This window comes from Drosophila sechellia, chromosome 2R, assembly GCF_004382195.2.
Source record: "Drosophila sechellia strain sech25 chromosome 2R, ASM438219v1, whole genome shotgun sequence".
Lineage (NCBI taxonomy): Eukaryota > Metazoa > Arthropoda > Insecta > Diptera > Drosophilidae > Drosophila > Drosophila sechellia.
Window position 1 is genome coordinate 14,017,957 of NC_045950.1, and position 24,308 is coordinate 14,042,264.

The following is a 24,308-nucleotide window of genomic DNA, read 5'->3' on the forward strand; positions in this document are numbered from 1 at the left end:
CGGCTGTTGTTCGGTTTCGGATGAAAAGTATATGTATCCGTGAGGTGACCGTCCCGACTTAATTGGCATTTTGATATGACAGCAAGGGAGTCAAACTGGATTTTATGTGGGTGGCGGGACCTGACATTGGAATCATATTTTGGTCAAAAATTGTTCATATATATAGAAGGGAAAATAAACGAAATGAAAACAAGGAAAAAATGGCAACTTTCTTGGCGGCTATTTGCATAATTTTCTTTGCTGTTTTTGTGTATAATTAGTACACGTTTGGGTTTGCGAAACGCATCAAATTCATTTTTGGCTCCATTTTTCACCATCCAGCTAATTGTTATTTATAGCTTGTCCTTTTTAGACACCACACTCAAATAGAATTAAGTTCAATTTAATGGGCTCTTTGCGGTGCCAAATATGCGCTACTTTTAGCTTATTTTGCTCGAGCTTTGTTTGTTCGGCTGTGAAATATGATGTTTATTCGCCTGATTTGTTGGCCTGACCAGGATTTAGCCAATATTTGTCGGCCACTGAAGGCGATTATTAATTGTTTGTCAATGCTGGGGTTTCAGTATCGCAAAGGTGAGAGTAGATCGAATTCTTGTACAATCTTGTACATTCGGCCAATTAAACTGTGTTTTTGCAATTTAAAAGTTTTTCAAATAAATCTGAGCAAAAACAATAAAGCAAAGCCTGCATTTAGTGAGGAAACTTTGTTTTGCTAATGCACAAAAGCTAACACCATCTGTAAAAGTTGAGTTTTCATCTTTTCCTCCCACTAAGCTGCTCAAATGAAAGTCAGCAAAAATAATAAATGGAGTCCGGGGGGAAAAGCTGTATTTAACTTGTCGGAAAGTCGACAAAATTCATGAAAATCTTTTGCGAGACGAGGTAAATTCTGAGGGAGTGCATGCACCACATACACCTGCAATTTTGTGACGCTTTAAAAACGTGTGTTTAAAATCAAACGCAATACGATTTAACTAAGGAGAATTAAAATAAAAACACCAATTTAAATTAACCATGCCAATTAATTCATAACGTCTTATGTGTCAAATTCTATGTGTTCTTTCTCTTTGTGCTCTTTCTATTATAACACACACACACAAATCGATCCGGTAAATCACTGTAATTACGAACCGCCAAACCTGCCCATCCTTAATTATCCTTGCCACTGCCTGGTTTTGTTTGCGTTGCTTGTTTTGTTGCGACTCTGTAAGTTTTTGCCCTTACAGCTGCCCTTTTGGGCGCCCGGTTCCGGGCCGGCTCCAATGCCGGAATGCTCGGCCTGGGCGGACTGCCCGGTCTGGGCGGACCGGCTGCCAGTGACGGGGATACGGAGGCGGGTGAGGGCAACAATCTGGACGTTCCCGCCGGCTGCAACATGGGTCGACGGCGCAGTCGAGCGGTTCTCTACCAGCTATCCGGGCACTACAAGCCGGAAAAGGGTGGCGTGAAGACCAAGTTGAAGCTGGGCAATGTGAGTATAACCCTGGAGGAACGAACGCCAGTTGAGTTGGGTCACCCACTCGATGAGTGGGCGGCACAGAAAACCGACCATTAGCAACTACGTAGTTAACATCAATGTCCCGCGTCAAACTCAATTTAATTTCTACCTCGTGGTTTTGAGTGTGGTCCGCTTTGATACAAGCTTAAAAAGTTGAGTCTTTGATATGTAAAATAGTTATAGTTCAAATATTGTATAATATTTTGAATATCTAAAGAGAGTTTAATGAAATTTAAACAACAATGTTGTATGGCTTTCGATGAAAAACTAATTTGTTGCACGAAAAAACAGACACGGTAGAAACTTTTTTTGTGGCCAACAACGTTTAGTTTGATTGGAAAACCTCTCGATGTGATTAAAAAACGGTTAGCAACTAATCGTTTTAAGAATTCAATTAATTTAATTCACTTTCCGTGTTTTGCGCCCGATTTTATTTAATGCCATTGGCCACAATCTATTTTGCAGAACTTTATGCATTCAACGGAGGCGCCGTTTCCGGAGTACAAAACCCAGTCGATAAAAAAGTCACGCTTGATTCTGCCCCATTACGGGGTGTTCAAGGGCATCTGGGACTGGGTGATTCTGGTGGCCACCTTCTACGTTGCCCTCATGGTGCCCTACAATGCCGCGTTTGCCAAAGCGGATCGGCAGACAAAGGTATCGGATGTGATTGTGGAGGCGCTCTTCATTGTAGGTAAGTGGATTGTATGGACTCGATGGAAGGTATAGAAAAGTATTTATTTCATGCTCGAATAAAAGTATACGTTATATTACTCATTTAATAATGGAGCTATTGTTGTATGTAACAAAGTAGTTTATAAAATATTTAGTTCCTAAAATGATGATGTTTTGATTAATTTTTGTAATATATTATTTATGAGTTCTGAGCAATAAACAAAACAAATCAGTAATTGAAGTTATTGAGGTACCCTAGTGACCAATCATCATCACCGCACTAGCTGCTAACCCATTCCCCGTTCCACGAAACGGACATCAATTGGTGTCCTCTTTATGGGCCACCTGTGGCGACCAGTGCCGCAATCACCATAATCCGCACATCCTCATCGTCTGGACGGGATGATGCTGATAGGTGTTGGGAATTGAATTTGTCTCGTTGCGGGAATTGTAAACATTGTTTCAACGCTCTAACCTTTATTGCCGTTTTATTGCAGATATTCTGCTAAACTTCCGCACCACCTTCGTGTCGCGCAAGGGCGAGGTTGTCTCCAATTCGAAGCAGATTGCCATCAATTACCTGCGAGGATGGTTCGCCCTGGACCTGCTGGCCGCGCTGCCCTTTGATCACCTGTACGCGTCCGATTTGTACGACGGCGAGGTGAGTAATCGCCATTCACAGCATAAATTTTGGCCTACAAACCATGAATTTTTAAGCCCAGATTTGGATTTGCAAATGTGGGATGGGGGTTGCTGTATTATCTTTGGTGCTTACATAGTTCCAATGCCATACTATTTTGGTTGAAGTTGGCAAACAAATTGTTGGGCCAATTTGGTAAATCCGCCCGGCGGCTTTGTCCCAAGGGTTGGCATTAATAATTTATGGCCCAAATTTCAAGTGGTAAATGGCCTTAAGAGATTTGCATAAAACTATTTTCCACACATGCATTATGCATATTCAAAGCTCACAGTTTTGCACTGGGCCACCTAATCGGATTATACAGAAATGTGCAGTTGGGTTGCAAAATGTTAAATTAAGTTAGCTTTGTTCAACGATTAGGGTCTAACATTTAAGCATTGGCATGAACAAAATAAAGATAAAGATAGTTGCTAACGCAATTAAAATAATTCGCCATTAAGCAACTTGTTTCACAATACCCAGAATCATATGAATACAACAGAAAGTTGTATTCCCGCAACACATTTCATATATTATAGTTTAAATCTCTATTTCGTATTACTAACCAAACATACAAAATGCCAAATGCATTCAGACAACTTTTTGGGATAAAAGGCCGTCTCAGCACTTGACCCTTTTGGAGAGCAGTTGACGCTCATTAAGCCGATTACATTGGCCAAAGCATCCACGGCTGGTTGTTTTGGCTAGTCCGCGTTTTAATTACTAGCTAAGTAGACGGCCAACGACAGAGCCATGACCCAAATGTGCAGCAAAAATAGACGCTCGTACTTTTAAATACCAAAAAGAAAAAATGTGTGTTGGTTTGGCTCTGCAGTTTCCGCAAAAAGCAGCTTAAAGCCTTAGGTGCAGTTATGAAAAAAAAAACCCTCGAGCGGTCATCGCAGGACAATGGAGCAGTCCTCCAGAGCGCTTATGTTATTCAGCTCTCACTTGGCTCGTCGGACTCTTCTTCTAGCCACCTCCTCCTGTGAAGTGGTCAGCGCGCTGATTGCTCCAAGTGGAGAACGCTGTCGTTGCCTTTATTGACAGTCCAAGGATATCCTGGTCGACCTAACAAATACCATTACAGTAGCTCTTCACATAGATTGCACTTGGAATTAAGGAAGTTGACAATCTGAGTATAAAATTTGTATGTTTGACATCTTGAAAATTATTCTTAACCTTATTAATTTAGTTAATGCAAAAAATAAAAAAACTTTTTTGTTTTCAATTATTTTGCAACGAATATTCACGACTTGATTACATATCTAGCAAAAACCGATTTGCCACTTAGAAGTTTGGAATTTTTAGAGACAGTTGGCAAATACTGTGCAAAAATTTGTTGTGATGGATTTCTTGATTTTTGGCATATGGGGGAACCACTGTGCCATGTTTCAAAGAGCCATTAAATATTTGAAATAGCATTTCAATTAAACTTAATTAAAATTTGTCTTTTTCGCAATCTTTTATCTATAGCCGCTTTCGATTTGCTGTACGGACTTTTTTCTGTTGAAGCTTAATTTCGTTCGAACTCATGTTCATTGATTTTCTTTTGCCGCTTCGTCATTATGTTGCGGTTTCTCTTAGCTGTTTCTTTGCCAACTTCCGCTGGATACACTGATCAAATACAAGCGGCTTTGGTCCCGCTTTTCCCCCCTCCACTTACTGTGACTTCCGCTCCCGGAAATTTAGCCACGTTCTGGGGCGGACTGGAAAAGTTTTCTTTTGGCTTATTTTTTGGAAAAACAGTGGCGTGTGCTAAGCGGCTGACACAAAAAGTTTCGATAAAACTTTAATGTTCTCTAATTGTAAAAATTTGTGACACTCTCTGCTGCAAAAGCAAAAGTTGGTCAGAAGTCATTTATGAATGTATTTGGGGCTTAAACTTTTACATTTTTATACACTTTGGTATTTATTTTATACTTGCTCACTCTGCATACAATTTGAGCTAATGCACTTGAAACTTTTGCATATTTAGTTTATGCCAAAGTTTTAATTATCTGCGAGACCCCAAAAAAGTCAGTCACTCACTGGGAAAAATTCGAGTCAGTTGAATGATGAAGTTTTCTCTTTGTGGCGCCAAGATGTTGCTGTTGTGCAGATGTTGTCGCCATTGCTGCTCACACAAAGTGAAAAGTAGACAATGGGAGCGTGAGTAGGCGGAAAACTTTAGCAAAGAGAGAGAGAGAGACAGTGCTTGGGGGCGGGAATCGGGTGAAGTGGGCGGAAAATCAGGGGAGTGGAAAGCTTAGAATGAAAGTGAAAGCGCAGCACAAATTGCAACGTGAATTACAATTCGCCCAGATGTCGTGTTTCTCCTTTGTAATTCACGTAAGCAGCAAACCTACGCACTTTTACAGTGTCAACTAAAAGTGTTGTTAATACCAAAAAATTAACTTAAATTTTATATTAGTAGTATTACTAGTAATACATACTATTAATTAAGAACTTTAGTTACTAAAAATTTAACAAAAATGTTAAAGGTACAAATACAAAGGTAAAAAAAGCACGATGAGACTTTGAAAATAAGAACAAGAAATAAAGAGCTTTAAGTTGACAGTCTTACAATTTCGATACGCACTGTCTGTGCAATAGTGCGTGTAGACTGGAAATGAAAGAGAGATGAAGAAAGGCGTAGCTGTTCGTCTATTGACACTCTACCTAAATGCCCGAGCTCAACTGTTTGCAAGTCTTAGCCCATCTCCTGCCAACACTTTGTTACGTTTTCATCACCTTTTTTCTTCTATCGCATATTGCATTTTCAGATCTCCCAAGAAAGTGAAAAAAATGCTAAAATCATTTTTGGTTTTGTTAAAGTCTATTCAAATATTATGAACTTGATATTAGGTGCAAGAGTTGTGATTTCCGCATTTTCCAGTTTTTTCCGTGTACTCGTTAAGCAGCCCTTGAGATGAGGCTTCGTCAGCGGCAATCACGAACGAGAAATAAAAATTTTCATCTTAGGTTAAACGACGGCATTAGCCTTCAATTTACTGAAGTTTTACGCTCGGGTCAGGCCCTTCGATAAGCTTGTTTATGTTTGCATTAGACTTATAAACCACCTTCCATTTATCAGCCACTTCATCTTTTCATTTTTTGATGACATCCTTTCTTCGGAGCTCGTCCTTTATTCAGCCCAACCATGCGGGCTCTGGGAAGTTGACAATTTTCTGTGATTTTTTAGTGCGGACCCTTGGCAGGTCAAATGAATATAAAAAAAAATTGAGATGGCCGGAAAAGTGGGACGCCAAATGCGTACATTTAAATGCCCTGAAAAGTAGGCAAAAAAGGGCGGGCAAAAAAAAATTAAACATGAGGATGAGCTGGCGGGAAAATGCGGCTGCAAAAAACGAACCAAACTAATGGACAGTTCGCAACGCGAAAGAGGCGTGGCCCTTCGTCACTGTACGCCTACATTTTAACAACCTTGAAGTGCGTCATTTGACTATATGTAACTTTTTTATGCACTTTTTTGTTTTTTGTTCCACGCAGGAATCGCACATCCATCTTGTGAAATTGACGCGTCTCCTGCGGCTCGCTCGTCTGTTGCAAAAAATTGATCGATACTCGCAGCACACGGCCATGATACTGACATTGCTGATGTTCTCCTTCACGCTGGCCGCCCACTGGCTGGCCTGCATCTGGTATGTGATAGCGGTCAAGGAGTACGAGTGGTTCCCCGAGAGCAACATCGGTGAGTTTGTTCCTCTGCTGAAGGTCCTGCCACGTTACACTCGCTGGCACAGGTGGGGTCGATGTGATAGCCCAATTTGTCTAACGAATATATTTCATACACACATCCGGAAAACATTTCAAGCACTCTTCTTTCATGTGTAAACAGTACATGCTCCAATAGTATTAAATTCAAAGTTAGTAAACAACTTTTTAGCAGAAGGTGCAACAAATCAAATGTTTACGGCTATGTTTACGGTTATGTTATAAAAAAATAACATGAGCACTTATTTAGAAATTTGTTTGTTGCACCAAAACACATACGGCTTAATATCACATAACCTAAGTTTATTAAAACAATAAAGAAGTAGTTCATTTCGAGCTCATTTATATTAAAAGCACATTAAAAAAGTCTGTTTTCACAAATATACCATTTTCTATTATATTTTTTTAGTTAACCACTAGGCGTAGTAACCTGTAATTTTTGCATTTCCACTGCTATTATTTCGGCCACAACTGTATGAATTGGTTTGAGTTTTGGGAGTGTGTACCAAAGGTAATTTCGTTAGTTGGTTAGTCAACAGTAAAGAGCAGGTCGTCGTTGAACGCCAACTGAATTTTCCGGCTCCCTTGGGCCGCAGTCTGCCAAGGCACACCACCTGGTCCACCGAAAACCAAACGAACCAACCACCCAGAACACCGAAGCCACCCAAACCACCCAAACCTCCCAGACCACCTCAAACACACACACTACACGTGTGGTTAATGAATATTGTGTTAGTCGAGGTTTAAAGTTTTGATACGGATTAGCGCACAGTGCATCAAATCGAATCAAATCATCTCTTCAGTGGTGTATACACACATATTGCCGTGGGGAAAAAGTTCTAGTCATGATATTTTCTGGCACTTAATCAGTGGGTGGAAAAAGCGTTCAGAGCTGACTGACACGAAAAGTTTCGCCCGATGCTTCCGGTCGTTGCTAAACAGTTTTGCCGGAATTTGACACGATCTCAGAACGAACTGACAGACTGACAAACTGAATGTCGGAAAGTTAGGCCCAGTCATTGTCAATTTGATAAGCCCAATTTGTTTGGCCTGCAAATTGTAATTAAACGCCCTACTAAACCAGTTTTCTTCTCTGTTTCCTCTTTCTGTCTTCCCGTCGTATTAAATGCCTCAAGTATTCTTCACAGGTTGGCTGCAGCTTTTGGCGGAAAGGAAAAACGCTTCCGTCGCCATTTTGACCACGGCGGAAACGTATTCCACGGCCTTGTACTTCACATTCACAAGTCTCACTTCCGTGGGATTTGGCAACGTTTCGGCGAACACCACAGCCGAAAAGGTCTTCACCATCATCATGATGCTCATTGGCGGTGGGTACCAAAATGTTTGAATTTCAAAATATTGTTATAGAGAAGGGAAACTACACTCAAGTTAAAAAGTATTTAGAGAAGGCATTCCCTAAATGTTATGGGTTTGTTGCTTAAATGGTTTAAGTTATTTAAGATTATTTTAATAATTTATATAAAAAATATAGCTGTCACTTTAAACATCTTTCTATAGTTACTAGAAATACTTATCCATTATTATTTACAACTATTGTAAAGTGTATAAAACTCAATGGCAAGAGATATCTCAACATTATTATGTTGTCACATTTAAACATTAAAATTGCTCTAAATTTGGGTAATTGTGCCAAAATTTCATACCATAAACCGGAACTAGGACGTAAGTAATGAGGCTACTTTATCAATGCCAAAAATTGCTGCCCAAATGTTATTTCACGAGCTCCGCTCATAGCTGTTATTACGTTTTTTGGTTGGCCAACCCGAGATTTAATGATATATCGCATCCATTTCATTACCCAGCTCTGATGCACGCCGTGGTCTTCGGTAACGTGACTGCCATCATCCAAAGGATGTATTCGCGTCGCTCGCTATATGAGAGCAAATGGCGCGACCTAAAGGACTTTGTGGCCCTGCACAATGTGAGTATGATTTCGATGAGGACTGCGATTGAGATTTGCAGCGGCCGCAGGGGTTCGTGTTATAAATGAACCCCTCGGGAAGGGACCCCAGAGAAGTGCCACTCGATGGATTTTATTAGAATGCAGCACACATTTTCCATATGCCATGCAACGCTGCGCAGGAAATGGAAAATGGAACGGAAACGGGCGCTCAAGGCCATGAATTGCTGATTCCAGCATATTCCTTCCTGGGCATCGTGTTTGCGTGGCCTACAACCTGTTGATGGGGCAAACTTGAGCGCCGCTCCATTAGGCAGCACACGCGGCGTATACGCAACGAGCTGCACCCACGCCGCATACGCAATGCGCTGCACAATTAAGCGCATTTGTGCGGCTCTCAACCGCGAAATGCATGCAAATGAAGTGAAAGTAGCGCGCCTCGCATCTCATTTAACGCCAAGATGGCAAAAGAGGGGTAAACCGAAGCAATGCGAATGCAATTATAATTTATGATCTCTTCATTACAGATGCCCAAGGAGCTGAAGCAACGCATCGAGGACTACTTTCAGACCAGCTGGTCACTCAGCCATGGCATCGATATATACGAGGTGAGCATCGAGCGTCCGATTGCCCAAAGGCATATCCGTCTCCATTCGTTTGAGTGTGTGTCATAAATATTGAAGACAGTACACTGGGGAATAATATATTCAATAAATATTCAATAAGATATGTACGAGATGAATCCCATTTCCTTTAGTTTCCATGACACTTTTTTGTGCTTTATGGAACTATTTTTTTGTTTCTCTGTAGTACAACCCCCAAAAATATGATTGGCAAAGTTGTCGACGCAGCAGTCTCTTGTTGGCTTCGACTTGACTGACTTCACTCAAACTTCAGGTACAGATCCAGAATCAGAATGCCACTGAATCGTCAGTGCCAGCGGCCTTTCCTCTCCGATAAACGTCTGAGCCCTTAATTAAGCAAATGTCCGTGGGGTTAACATATATATACAGTACTTTAGATCGACATGTGACTTATGGATTGGCTGCGGGTCAAATGCCAAATGTGTGGCGCACCTTTGATTGGTCAACCGTGTTCTGGCATTTCAACCGCACACATTGCTAGCACCTGTAGAAAAGTTAAAATTAAATATCGGAATCATATGTGTCATTGTTTTATTCGTGTATGTATGTGTGTGGCCATCTGCATTTTAATTAAAAATTTTTACAATTACATTAACTCGAGCAGAAGGGAAGACGACATGCCATTTGTGTATCTTATCTTCTGGGTGAAAGCAGTCGAGTGCATTAAGTTCCCAACTTGCCTACCCTTTCTTCCTAATTTAGTTCAAAGTCTAATGGTATCCATGTGGTTTTGTGTTGCCTTTGTTTCTTGTTTATTTTTATCGGCTTTGCAATTGTGGCACTATAATTTCGAACTTGAGTGGGAAACTTTTCTGCAGCAGAATGGAAATAGCTTATTGTTGGTCGACAGAAATCAATCTTTGGGGCTTCTTTGCACTTTGCAATTTTAACTTGATTTAACTTTTCTCTGGCAGTCAGGTGGGCGATGAAAACTATTTATTTTCCCAACTTTTCGCACAATAAAACTGAAAAAAGAGCGCAGCGCAGTCGAAAGAGCAGCAATTCCGCTCGTAATTGCTATTAGCAGAGAGCCATGCCAAACAACTTTTCCCCCCTCGCCTCCTTTAATAGTGTTAATTAAAAACCTCTTCAAATAAAACCAACTTTTATCACACGATCTAGTTTGCTTTGCGAGTGGCATTCGATTTGTGCACCTTTATTAAATTAAGTTTTGCTTAAGCCCCTTATAATTATAAAAGACATAGTTGATAGTAAGAAAGATACATTTAAGTTTGTTGGTTATAAAATATCTAAATATATAATTTTATGGCTTAAGCCTGCAAGTAAATTATTACATTCACTGTCTATTTAGTTTAACCTTCATGCACGTAAATATGCTGCATAAATCAAACTGTCAGTTGGTTTCACGCGATGGGAAAGGATCTCGACTTACCTATTAACTGCAGTTTAACACCGATTTTCGTGTTGCCTTCAAGTTTGCGCATTCAGGAATTTTGGCATCCCTTAATGGAATTTAATTTAATTACAGACCAAACATGAAATATAGACAGACCCACGCACACGACCTGTCGATGCCACAGGAATTGAGGCACCGAAATTGGACGGGCAGAGGGGGGAGTTGACTGGGCTGGCACTAAATTAAAATGTTAATTTATTGCGCATGAAAATTAACTGGCGAAATGTGGGGATCCCCCATTTACAGTCCACCAGCGGGAACTTCAAGTCAGGTTCATGCTAAAAACAAAAAACAAAAAAAAATAACGGAAGACCGCCCACTTTTGGCCAGTATGTGCGCAATTAATGTAAAATATTTTACACTTCAGTGAATACAAAAGGGAAAACAGAGACGGAATGTACCATAAATAACAATTCTTTGGAAATTGCCCTTTGGGGACCCCGAAAAAAAGGCATACAATAAAAGCAGCAAAACTCAAACAAAACCCGGGAAAAACTTTCAACATATTTCCATGTTTAGTTGTGCTTGCTTAGCAAAAGTACCTTTCGTTTTCCTGATAAACAAATACAGCTGCGTTTAATAAAATAGTTCTAATTGCTGGCTTTAAAATAGAAATATACATACAATTAGTTAAGAAATTTTTATATAACCTAGCAGCGTTGCTATTATTTTGAACTCAGCTGTAGTTTTCCCAGTAACCAGAACGTAACCAAAATGAAATTGAAAATGGGATGACATCTAGTTTGCCCAGAAATAGTTGCACTTTGCGTTGGCATTCGTTGTGAATTTTTAATTACGATCTGGCCGGCCTGAAATTGATTTAGTTGCTTTTGGCCTTTATTATGTTCAAGCACAAACACACAATTTGCCCAACTATTTATACAATTAAGTTGACTTTACCATAAGCATTACACTGAATATAAAGCCCGAAAGCTGAAAATTGGCTAAGCCCACAGATTTGGCCATATCATTTGCGGTCCAGTTGGCAACGAATTTTTGCGCGATTTTCATCCACATGAATAATACTCGAGCGTAATCAACCATTGGAATCCCTAGAAACATGCATATGGACAAATACAGAGATGAAAGTCGGAACAATAGATGGGTGTGGTGGGCAAGCAAGAAAGATGCAAATTCCCTTCAATTTCCATGTTAATCCCGATACACCGACAATTCCCATCCAATACGCTCGAAACGAACCAATGGAAAATATAAGAAGGAAAAATGAAGGAAAAATATAATTATACCCTGGCAGGAAACTGTAGAAAATCAAGGGGCATTTTGGTTTTGGTTAGAATTCGACTTAGGAGGAATATAAAATTAATTAGTAATCCTTTTGTAATTAGTAAAGGATTTCCCTTAATAATTTTGTTAATTTATTATTTATCTTAAAAACACAAAAAGTCTTGAATGCTCATTAGTTACTGGGTATCTTACAATTCTTTCGCATCTACGAACACTTTTTCCATCTGTATTACATATTGCAGTTGAACAACAAGCAAAAGCAGATAAGCTTCAACATTTCCCCGGTGCCAGGGTAAAATAATGCCAAGCATTTCCCTCACAATTTTCAAGCGATTCAATTTTCACGTGTATATTCCACTTTCCTTTTTCTCCTGGGCGTGCGTGTGCGTGTGTGTGGGGTGGTGATTATGTTTGCCTTTCCACTCATCTTCGACTCTCATTTTCATTCGGTTTTTCCTCGACTTGCAGACGCTACGCGAATTTCCCGAGGAGCTCCGTGGCGACGTTTCCATGCATCTACATCGTGAAATATTACAGCTGCCGATATTCGAGGCGGCCTCCCAGGTGAGTTTCAGCCTACACTGAACGAAATTTTGTATTAGAATAAAATGTTTTCTTATTAATTTCAATTTTTATTCGGGGCTAACAATATACCATAAAGTAGCTTAATTAAGTTTGAGAAGATTATTTCCTCAAGCACTATTTTAAGAAGGAATAAAGAACCTAATTGTTTAAGGATAGTCGTAATATTTTTTCTCAGTGCAACCGTGCGATTGCTCTTTTCCAGGGGTCGAAGAATGTGTCGCTTTGAAAGCGATTCAGCTCCACACAAATGGAACGAAATGGCTGCGATGGCAAAATAATCAGCAGCAATGAGAAAGGGGGGGTGTGGGGTTATGGGGCAAAAGGTGGGGCCAACAGGTGGGGGTCAGGTACAAAGAGAAGACGAAGGCCAGGCGAGCAGTCAAAAGTTAACTGCGGGCTTAACTGAAACGTTTTTTGGGCTTCGTTCGTTTCGTCCTTTGTCGCTCTGAAGCTCAAACACACGCAAACAACCGCATACAAATAAGCAAATGCGCACACATGAAAGTTTGAAGTGGCTCACACAGACAAGGATGTGGGCAAGGACTTTTGAGGAGGTGCATAAAATATTGCAGATATGCTGAAAGAGTTATATATATGAAATATATATATGAAACTTATTCAGAATTTATAGTTTTTGATAAATTGGCTTACATTAATGGCACTTATCAAAAATGAATTATTCATTTATGATAGTCTCATATAGGTGAAAATTAAACATTTCATTTGTATATTGCTTATACTTATATACTTTTATATATTTCCCGTATAAAACTTGTTAAAGGTGCAAGCTATATTAATAGAAAGTATCTTAGACTTTTACAAATCCCCTGCCTACGCATGGCCACAGGTAAAGTTTACGAGCCACCTCACTGAGGATTTTGCCTCCTTCCCTTTGCCCTGCGGGCCAAGTTTCATTCGTTTGACTGAAGCGAAGCATGAAAAAGGTTTTTGGCCAACAGTAAAGTTGTACGCCGAAATCCCCTCGAATGCAACAGTGTGAGTGTGGTCGAGTAGTTTGCGATGGCCAATGTCAATACCCTTGTCAACCGCCAAAAGCGGTGGGTGCTCACTGTACTGCCGCTGGAGCATGGGGGGCAGATGGAAATCATTTTGGTAAAAGCCGCCTGGCTTAAGCTACAGATTGTGCAGTAATTGATTTCGCATCTACGGTTCAACTGCTCCATGGGTCGAAAGTTCTATGACCCAATGCAGTTGCCAGAGTCACATGAGAACAATTAAACATGGATGCACATAGATAGATAGATAAATTCGACGTTAAAACAAACATGTTGAAAAAGCAGATACAAATATTTTTAATAAAAAAAAACAACAAAGCGAATGCTTTTCTGATCAAAGCTCCAAATACCAATCGGTTGCTATAGCATCTGCTTTATTTTGTGCTAAAAATGGAACAAGGAATTTCAATCAAATTTTTGACAATGCATATAAAATACTTGTTTAATACATAAAAGGAAAATATGGTTCCTGTTAAGCGGATTGTTCTGATTAACACAGCGAATATTTTTCAAAGAAAACAAAGGAATATACATAATTAATATCATTGAAGGGTTTGCTTTTCCATTGTTGCATATTACCAGGAAGAGGAAAACTAATGGCTAATACTAATACTAAACTAATAAACTTATTCAAATAACAAAGGAATAGGTGATGCATGTTAGCAAGATTCTTTAGTTATATATCAAATTAATAGTCTATCGCTAAGGAGTTCTGGTCTGATAATTTTTCAAAGATGTTCTATGACCCCGATTTTCTGTGATACCAAGAGGTCGTGGTAATGCGATTGTGGTTCAGTTTGTTGAAAGGATAAAAGGGAGGTGGCACCTAATGAAATGCAACTCAAGCTAAGTTTGAAAGCAAACAAAACGGGGCGAATTGAACGACCGAATGACCGGACCGAATGACAAAGGCGGACTGCAAACATTAATAAAGCTTATTCAGAAAGGCAAAGTAACGCAAACAAAAACCACTCAACAGTTATAAGCGCGCTTTAAGCCACTTTTCGTGGCCAAATGCGTTGGTGGGTGGGTTGATTTCTGTGAAAGGATGGGGCAATGGGTTGCTGGGTCGGTTCTAAACCACAGGACACGTTCCGGGGCAAGGACACACAGCTGTTGCCGTTTTGTTTCATTGCGCAAATAAAACGCGACCGAGCCAAATGCTAAATGCCTCTGACCGTGGCGAACAATTCCTGCCCGAACCAGAATCGCATTTACTTGAACCACCGATTTGTTACACTTTCCATTGCAGGGTTGCCTGAAACTTTTGTCCCTGCACATCAAGACGAACTTCTGCGCGCCCGGGGAGTATCTGATCCACAAAGGCGATGCCCTCAACTATATCTACTATCTGTGCAACGGATCCATGGAGGTGATCAAGGACGACATGGTGGTAGCTATTCTGGGTGAGTATGCACTTTGGGAATTAAGTTTCCAATGTTTAGCTTTTCTTTTGTTATTTTATTAAATATTCAAGAATCTTTGCTATATTTGCTTAGAGAACTTTTTTTTGGTATATTTATTATCTTTAAATGTTGTCACTAATTAAATTACTCTTGTTTTTGCATCGCTCATTATTAATTAAATTTGTATTTAATGTTAACTGTTTACTTACCAAATTTTGATTTTAATTTGCTAGAGCATTTTTTTCTCTGCCTTCAATTTGTTTTAAATTGCTGTTGATTTTCACGTATCGATTGTCAAATTTTCATTTTGTTTATGTTTCGACTAGTAGCGTTTATTGAACTCGCGCCAGTTCATTCGCTTCGGAGCTCCTCCGCTGCCTGAAAACCATTTGCACTTTGGCCAAGACAGTGAGGCAGTCATCTGGTTGTTTATTCATTCATGGCAGGCAGTGTCATCAACTTGAGCAGGGCCATCAAGTTGGTCTACTACTTGGCCCAGACAAATGCCAGGCTCTATTTTTATGCTCATTGTACTGTATAGTGCTGACCTTTTTTCGTCTCCCCAACAGGTAAGGGTGACTTGGTCGGCTCCGACATCAATGTGCACCTGGTGGCCACCAGCAATGGCCAGATGACCGCCACCACCAACAGTGCTGGCCAGGATGTTGTCGTCCGCAGCAGCAGCGATATTAAGGTAAGGCCCCATGGCATGGATCCCTCCTCACTCCCCCTCAATATGAAATCCATCGGCAGCTTTATGGACTGGGTTGTGCAGTAATTAAATTTAACTTATTTTTACACCGGCCACTGGAGGACGGGAACTCAAGGCCGAACGTGAATGGAATGCATTCATATGATAGATAGTGTGATGGGGAAGTTCTGAATTGATTCCGGGCAGCAGGACTTTATGCTTCATTGAAATGTAGTTAAGGAGAAAAGTTTCAAAATAGTTTATTAAATAATAAGTATACAACTTTTAAATACCTTATAAATTAAAATTCTGAAAAAAACATGTAGCTGTCGGGTAAATACCCGAATAAAACAGCTTAATTGCCGCTTGAACAGTTAGTTGCCGCTACTTTAATTATTTTTTTATCATAGTCTGGAGTTCTTTAAGGATTAGGCCAGTTGCAATTTCAGGCTGTTCGTCGTAAACTTTATTTCAATCCTAACAGGGACAGCGGTTTTGAGAGAGGAAGGACCAGGAGGTTTCAAGATGAGTGCACAGCAGTTTGAATTTCTTCGCCTGGCATACCACCGGGTTTTTTATTTTTTGTTTTTCTCTTTGCAGAGAAGTCAATGGGGCTTGAGAATCTGAGGGTTTGCGTATCCTTCTATCCGCGTCTTGGATTTCTCGTTTACTCTTACTAATTATGGCAATAATCTCGGGGCGGTTCAGGTTTCAAGAGCTTCACGCCTAATTAATTGCCACAAACTCTTGTCTGGCAATTGGAGGCCACTCCCCTCGCGTTCTTTTTGGGCGGTAATTTCCAATTTTATTGTCGCTTAATTAGTTGCGGAATGTGTTTAATTTATGCATAGTTTCCCCACGGTAAACTTCTGTATTTGTTTCTCCTTTGTCTCTGGGCATCGTTGGTCCTTGGCTTTGTGTTTGTGTTTGTGTTTGCGTTTACCTTTTGCTTTTATCTCCTGTTTATTTGCATGTCTGCCTTGGCGGAATAAAGTGCAGACATTGCGAGCATCTGACGCCACGCGTTTTTCCTCCTTGTATCGCCACTCCGGCAAACAACGCGGCGCACGGGTCGTATGAGTGATACTACTCGCATCCCCCCACTCCACGTGTTTGTGTTTTGCGAGTGTGTGTGCGTCAGCGTGTGTGTCAGTGAGAGGCAGTGTGTAAACGCCAAGATGGCGCACTCGAGTATGTAAAGAAGACGCCAAGGCGTCAACATTGCCAAGTGTTGCTTCTTACTGAACTTAAAATCGACTATGGAGTACCCTATAGAAAGAAATTTTCAGAGTATTTATTTTAAATAGTGCTACTAATTGGAAGTAGTTTGCAAGCCGACTTCGTTTACTCATAAGACTATTATTATTTGAAATATGTTATGTCTATTGTGATTAATGGTTCATAAAACCCTTGGCTACCCTGCGCCGTACACACCGTTTACATGGCGTTTTAGCTTTTTCATGTTGTTCATGGGCGCAAACACCAGCTGCCACGCCTCCCTCCCCGCCCAAAGTGCATAATCGTTTAACGCCAAAACGACCTTTGAAGCACTTGCCATGGTTTTTAATTTAACTTACATGTTTTTCCGTATTTTCACTCCATATTTTCCAGGCGCTAACCTACTGTGATCTGAAGTGCATCCACATGGGTGGTCTCGTGGAGGTACTACGCCTATATCCGGAGTATCAGCAGCAGTTTGCCAACGATATTCAGCACGATCTCACCTGCAATTTGAGGGAGGGCTACGAGAACCAGGACTCCGATATTGGACCATCATTTCCCCTGCCCAGTATCAGTGAGGATGATGAAAATCGCGAGGAGGCCGAGGAAGGTGGCAAGGGGGAGAAGGAAAACGGTGGAGGAGCACCAAGTGGTGCTTCTCCGCTGCACAACATAAGCAATTCTCCGCTGCATGCAACACGATCTCCACTGCTGGGCATGGGAAGTCCCAGGAACCAGAGGCTGCATCAGCGGGGTAGATCTCTGATTACCTTAAGGGAAACGAACAAGAGGCATAGGACTCTGAACGCAGCTTGTAGCCTGGATCGCGGTTCCTTTGAGGAGCCCGAACCACTGGAAGAGGAGCAACAGTCGGGCGGTAAAAGACCCTCCTTGGAACGCTTGGACTCCCAGGTTTCCACTTTGCACCAGGATGTGGCCCAACTGAGTGCAGAAGTTCGTAATGCCATCAGTGCGCTGCAGGAAATGACATTCACCTCCAATGCCATGACATCACACAGTTCTCTCAAGTTCCCTCCAGCAAGATCTATACCCAACATTAGTGGAGTTGCGGGCACAAGATCAGGAGTTGCAGTCGAGCACGGCTTGATGGGCGGAGTTTTGGCAGCCGCTGAACTGGCAGCCATGCAACGTAGTTCATCACATCCTCCCGAGGTTTGGGGCAGGGATGTCCAACTGCCCACCAGTAATACGGCCAGTTCCAAGGCACCCTCACCTGTGGAGCCCAAGAAGACTATGACCAGCAGGAGCAGCCAAACGGACTTCTATCGCATAGACTTTCCAACCTTTGAGCGATTCGTTTTGGCCAATCCTCGTTTGGTTTTGGGACTTCTGGGCATTGAACCCGCCATTAAAAACGAAATGGATCTCCTGCAGCAAAAGCAAACGCTGCAGATATCACCTTTAAATACGATAGATGAGTGTGTTTCGCCGTCGGATACCAATTTGGCCAGTTCCAAGGAGAGACTAATCACAACATCCACAGTCCCGACACCTGGTCGCATTTACCCGCCTCTAGATGATGAGAACTCCAATGATTTTCGGTGGACAATGAAACACTCGGCCAGTCATCATAGCTGTTGCAAGAGCACGGATGCTCTGCTGAGTCCTGAGGAGCAGCACCCGACTTCCATGCTTCCAGTGGATGCAACTCCTGTGCCATCTGTCCAGGAAGTTCGATCCTCAAAAAGAAGCATACGAAAAAGCACGAGTGGCAGCAACTCCAGCCTATCAAGCAGCAGTTCAAGCTCCAATAGTTGTCTGGTGTCGCAGAGTACGGGCAACCTGACCACCACGAACGCCTCGGTGCACTGCAGCAACAGTAGCCAGAGTGTGGCCAGTGTGGCGACCACGAGAAGAGCCTCCTGGAAGCTGCAGCACTCGAGGAGCGGAGAATATCGAAGATTATCCGAAGCCACCGCTGAGTACTCACCACCTGCCAAGACACCACTTCCTGTGGCGGGAGTGAGCTACGGGGGCGATGAGGAGGAGAGTGTCGAGCTCCTGGGACCTCGTCGGAACTCAAGACCCATCCTGCTGGGCGTAAGCCAGAATCAGGGCCAAGGACAGGCTATGAATTTCCGCTTCTCGGCGGGGGATGCCGATAAATTGGAGAAGGGTCTGCGTGGACTGCCCTCCACTCGCTCCCTGCGAGATCCGAGTAGCAAATAAGCAGCCAAAATGAGTCATTCGCATGCAAACCGCCGTTCGTGATTTATGTCCTAATTAATACTGAAACGCAAAGACGCTTGTACATTTAATATCTTTAAGATACCCACACGAGTTTGGTTGTTCATCTGTATCCCCGTAGATTTATCGAGAATACCTTCACATATTGTAAAGCATATCAGACAAGCCAAAAGTATTTAACAAGCCTAAAAATTATTTTTGTAAGGCTCAGCTGTTATAACGAGATGATTGTTTATTTTCGTAGCCAAATAAGCAAAGATATACCCACTTAGAATACATGAAAACATATGTCAGCGGAAGTACAAAGCCTATAGACCTCCGACTTAAGATAAATACGAGTAAGAGTATATCTTGCCTAGCAACTAAATATCAATACACTTACAAAAATGGTGAAATGTTAGTTAAGTTACACCAGCCTGGAATTTTGTGTTACAATAATGTGGTGTAATAATAGTGTTCTAGATCTGTAGGATCAGAAACATTTTTTGAGATTTAGAAGCTCTTAAATTTCAAGGGGAAATTGGGACAGAATATGGCATGTCCAGATATGGCATTTCTCCATACATCTAAGATCTGGAATTTAAGCATAGTTAGGCAAGCTCATTGACATGATTATCAAACGGGGATTTAACAGATTTGTAGAGACTTAAGCAGTAAATTCATTCTAGTCACTGTGACGTGAGTTAAGATAATCGACAATCGTGTGCTACATATATCGAATGGACAGAGTTCCACTTCAAAAGTGAGATCTCGGGCAAAAAGTAATTTGTGATTCCAAGCGAGAATGCAGCTCAACTCTCAGCTTGATTCCGTGCTGATAAGTTGGCTAATAGAAATGGTCAACTAAACTGTGTAAATTTCTAAAATCCCACATATATCCTGAGTGTATATAGTATATATGGTATGTGTATATTTGCTCCCGAAAACCTATAAAGACTTGAGCTTCATTCTATCCTTGATGTAAGCATCCTATGATAATAAGTTTTATATGTGTTTAGATGGATACATATTTTAGCCATAATGATGCAGGATTATTCAATTGAGAACCTAATAAACGTTTTTAAATGTTTTAACTTAATGTTATCGAGACTATATACTTGTATGTATTATATGTGTAGTTATACATCCAAAGTATAAAAGGATATTCGATACTTCAATAAACAATAAATTTGATGTGACACGCTAATCGTAGACTATTTTCTCAGTGTTGGATTTGACTTTGCGCTATCTCCGATTTTCCAACTTTTGGTTTTCCACCTCCGACCGATGACTGCGTGATTTTCCCATTGACATCAATGGCGCCGCTTTAAAGCGCTTAATTCAATTGGTCGATTGGTATCGTCCCTTTGCCATAATCTGGTAACCTGACTGCCAAGTTTTTGTGCGTCATGTTCGCATGTCAATTGGGGTATTAAGCCCTCGTTTTCAGGCTCCTGGGGCGTAGTTCCTTCTGCTGAAAGAGATAAGCACCTTAAATCGAAAACCATACTTAATTACAAATCAAGAAAAAAAGGATTTCTGGGTAAAATATTTCTTTGACATATGTTAGGGTGACAATAGATTATTTATAAATCCTGATATTATTAGATATTACATGATTTAAGTAAGCATAAATGTATATTATACGTAGGTATTCTACAGGCCAGTATACTTACATTCTACATTTATAATAATAAGCTATGTCAGAAAACATTTTATTGAAATTTTACTAACTAAATACTTAAAGCAAATACAATTACAAACTTAATTATTTACAAGAGTGAACATGTAAAATAACTCAATGCTATGTATAATATACATTATTTTTACGCTCGTACGTCCTTATGACATACAAAAGCTTTCATTTAGAAGTAGAGGCAACTAAAAGCTTATTCCTTTTAATCAAATATTTCAACCACTTAGAATCCAATTTATAGCTTAGAGTCCTGACGCTTTCACTGAAATTCTAGGTGCTTGTCGCAACTGAAATCCTTTTCAAATTAAGCTTTCAACGACATGCTCGAAATCGAAAAATCTGGCTGATTAGCTTTAAAATGTACTTCTCATATGCCAAAGTGCACAGAAGAAATTATTTTTTGCACTGGCAGTGGTGGGGCTCTAATTAGCTCTGAGCCTCATTAATGCAGCCATTATCACAAAAATAATTTATTTTAAAACTTTGCCGAACATTTTCGCTGATAGAAACGCTTTTGTGTGTAGAGGGGGATGTGGGAAACATAAGGGTAAGAGAATAAAATGAATGTTAATAACTTGAAACTATTATCAAACTCATTGCGGTGTGTTTTCCCAGTCTCATTTTCAGTTTCATTTTGTTTCTGTTCTTTTGCACGACAAGAAAAACTACTCGAGCAAAGAAATTAAGCTAACTACTGCTATTTTTTCACTGTTATTGCGGTCGCAACGGCACAAATGCCTCAATGGGCATCCATAAAAGAGAATAAAAGTGGGAAAAGTTTTCCACAAAACTTCGCAAGGATTGTGAGCTGGTTGGCTGGCTGGTGGGCAGGAGTTGTCATTGGAAGCTTAGGAATAATTGTCGCTTAATAAGATGCGCTTAAATTGCCCGATCGAAATCATTGGCACTGCCCGAAATGTGAAATTCCCAATGCGGACCAAGTGTGTATTGTTTTAATTAGGATCGCAGACATCGGTGGCAATTAGAGTGGCGGTGGGGTGAAGGGGGCGGGTCATTCGCTTAATTACGCCAAAACAAATTGGTCTAACGCACGCCCTACGATTTGAAATTGCGCAAAATTTGGACATCCGAATGAGTGTGCGATTTCGATGCAGTAATTGATGAAATTCATGGCAATACAAGCACAACAACAAAGGCCATTGATCGCACACAGATACGCCAAAAATATTCCACACACAGATACTCCATACATGTGCAGCATGGAGGACCAGTCATAAGCGTGCAGTAATTTGTGCTCCAATTTTCATAAAAACAATACAAGCTGCACATGCGGATCTTCCTGCTTGTGCTTAAATTGGCTGCAAAAAAGTTGAACAACTTCTCCCAAATTTAATTGAACTTCCGCTGGCATCTTTAAGGGAACTCAAAACTGTTGGAACACACATTTTAATCAACCAGTTTGAGTTGGAAACTTCAAATAAACAAGAGGAAAATAAAACAAACCATGCTACATTCAGCAGGATACTGTTACTCGCTTGGTTTACTGCATTTTTTTTTTACCTCTTTAATGACTGAATAATAAAGTTTTAACTTTTTATTTTGGTATGGTTTCTCAAGTTAATTTCAGAGCTTAGTGAAATGAAAAGTATTCTATATTTTGAAAAATACTTACATTAAAAAGTGCTTCTATTGTTGTGAATTGAATCTTTTATGTCATTTTTTTTGTTTCTCATAGGAACTCTGAAAATTACTAAAACGTTTCGAGCATTCTGTCCACTTTAGTTTATTTACGAGGCAAGTTCCGCTTGGCAGCCAATCGCTTCCAAGCCGATTATATATTTATGTCCTAAATTCCAAATCAATCGAAAACTCACTACCGCTCGAAGCTGGAGCATCCAAATGCTCCAATAATTTCTAATTTATTTTAAGTAAAAGGGCCGAGGCAAAGGAACATAAAGCAAATTACCAAACGCAATCGATGAAGCGGCACAACAAGCCACGGGCCACTGCTAAAAGGTGGGCTGGGTGAAAACTTTTGCACCAAATAAAAGAAATGAATGCGCGTCGGTGTGAGTTAAGTATGTGTGTGTGTGTGGGTGTGTATGGGCGTATAAGTGTAGGTGGAGTGGGTGGTAGTGGCAGCACAAGTTCCCCACTAAAATTCAATTGAACTGCAAGCGGGCAGTGCTGCAGTCATCATGCAGCTTCCTAGCAATGGATACACTGAAAGAAAACTTGATAAATGGGGCATACTTATATATAAAAAATAAAGAAAACTTGTAATATTAATTTTGTATGTAATATTCACCAATATTTATAAATTAATTATATTAAAAATTGTGTATGTATTATGTATTTATTTTTTTTATTTTATTCTTTAAATGTTAATTTATTTTTGGTGCAGTGCAAAGAAGCCGACCAGCTGAACGGCTTGGGAAAATATGTGATGCACTTTAAACGCGTTCGAAAGAAAAGCCAGCCAGCTAGTCAGTAAGTCAGCCGCGACTTGCGATGGCCATAGCCAAGCTGCGTCGACTGGGGAGCGTCGATTGGCGATGGCCGCCAATGGCGGATTGCGGACAGGAGTTGGCCCTAATGTGCGGTTCATTACGCCGGGCTGACCGCACTGCCGGGAAAACACAGCCTTGTCGTAATCGTATTAAAAGGATTCAGGGGAGTAATTAGCAAAGCAGCAAAGCGACACCCGGCTCATTCAAGCGTTCTGGCCACGTTGACAAGTGGACAGCGCGTTTGATTAGCTAATGGGATTCCGCTCCAGTTGCATCCGCAAAAACCCGCGGCACTCATTCATTGCGAAAAAAATCCCTCAATTGCCCGTACAGGTAACAAAGAGGGCAAGTTTCACTCAGCTGCCGCTTCTTTTTTTTTTTTACTCTATGCTACCAACTTTTTGCAACTTTTGTGGCAACTTTTTGCCACATACACTCGACAAAGGGTGGGGGTGCAGGAGGTGGCAGGAAATGAGTGACTGTACGAGAGTGGTAGCAATTTTTACAAAAGCGGCAAAAGTTGCCCTTTAGTAGACTCTTTGTCATGCGAAATGCCACACCCCCCTTTTCGGCATTATTCGGCGAAGGCTCAAGTTTATGGCATGCACAAAGCATTCAGTTAATACGCACTTAATAGTCAGGTCATAAATTTTAAATACTGCTAAATGGCCGCCCCAAGAAATGTGTTCGAGTGTGCTTATATTAATGCCCAGATATGTAAAGCAAAGCATGCATACAAAATCCACACGCGAACACATACATTTATCATTTCCCAGCCCGATAATCGTCTTTTACATCCAAGACAAAATATTCGTTGGAGAAATTGCAGATACTCGAAAAAAAGATGTCAAATATTTAAAATTATAAAAATGATGAATTTTAGACTTAAAACTGAGTAGCACCTGTAATTTTTGTGGCGCACCTGATAAAATTTATGGCCACATAGGCGAAATGAAAATTTAGGAATCCACTTTGCATTACCCAACTATGGAAACATCGAGTTCTGCAAAAAGTAATAACAAAGTTTTCCGAATTTTTGCAGTTTCCAACGAGTTACATGGAAATCGGAGTGATGTTATCAAAGTAGATCCTCCCACTTGGTAGGGTTCTTTGGCTTGTCAGCCAACTGTAAGTACTCGAAATTACAGTTTTCAATTACCAAACGTTTAGTTGTCGCTGCGACCTTGTGAGCTGCTGGCAGTTATAGTTCGCCTTCCTTGGGGGCAAGGATTTTATTGC

The 24,308-nt window shown here is 40.7% G+C and overlaps 1 protein-coding gene across 1 annotated transcript in view; it reads left to right on the forward strand.

Annotated features, from left to right (window-relative positions):
- The window catches only part of LOC6609711 (potassium voltage-gated channel subfamily H member 8), a 28,795-nt gene extending 8,694 nt beyond the window's left edge, over positions 1 to 20,101 (forward strand). Inside the window, exons 6-16 of the mRNA XM_032716016.1 lie at positions 1,227 to 1,471; positions 1,964 to 2,192; positions 2,671 to 2,834; positions 6,345 to 6,546; positions 7,718 to 7,897; positions 8,393 to 8,511; positions 9,018 to 9,098; positions 12,265 to 12,360; positions 14,650 to 14,803; positions 15,373 to 15,497; positions 17,106 to 20,101. Of these exons, the coding sequence (XP_032571907.1) occupies positions 1,227 to 1,471; positions 1,964 to 2,192; positions 2,671 to 2,834; positions 6,345 to 6,546; positions 7,718 to 7,897; positions 8,393 to 8,511; positions 9,018 to 9,098; positions 12,265 to 12,360; positions 14,650 to 14,803; positions 15,373 to 15,497; positions 17,106 to 18,905 (3,395 nt within the window). The 3' untranslated portion in view covers positions 18,906 to 20,101. The remainder of the gene's footprint in view (positions 1 to 1,226; positions 1,472 to 1,963; positions 2,193 to 2,670; positions 2,835 to 6,344; positions 6,547 to 7,717; positions 7,898 to 8,392; positions 8,512 to 9,017; positions 9,099 to 12,264; positions 12,361 to 14,649; positions 14,804 to 15,372; positions 15,498 to 17,105) is intronic.
- Positions 20,102 to 24,308: the final 4,207 nt, after the last annotated feature.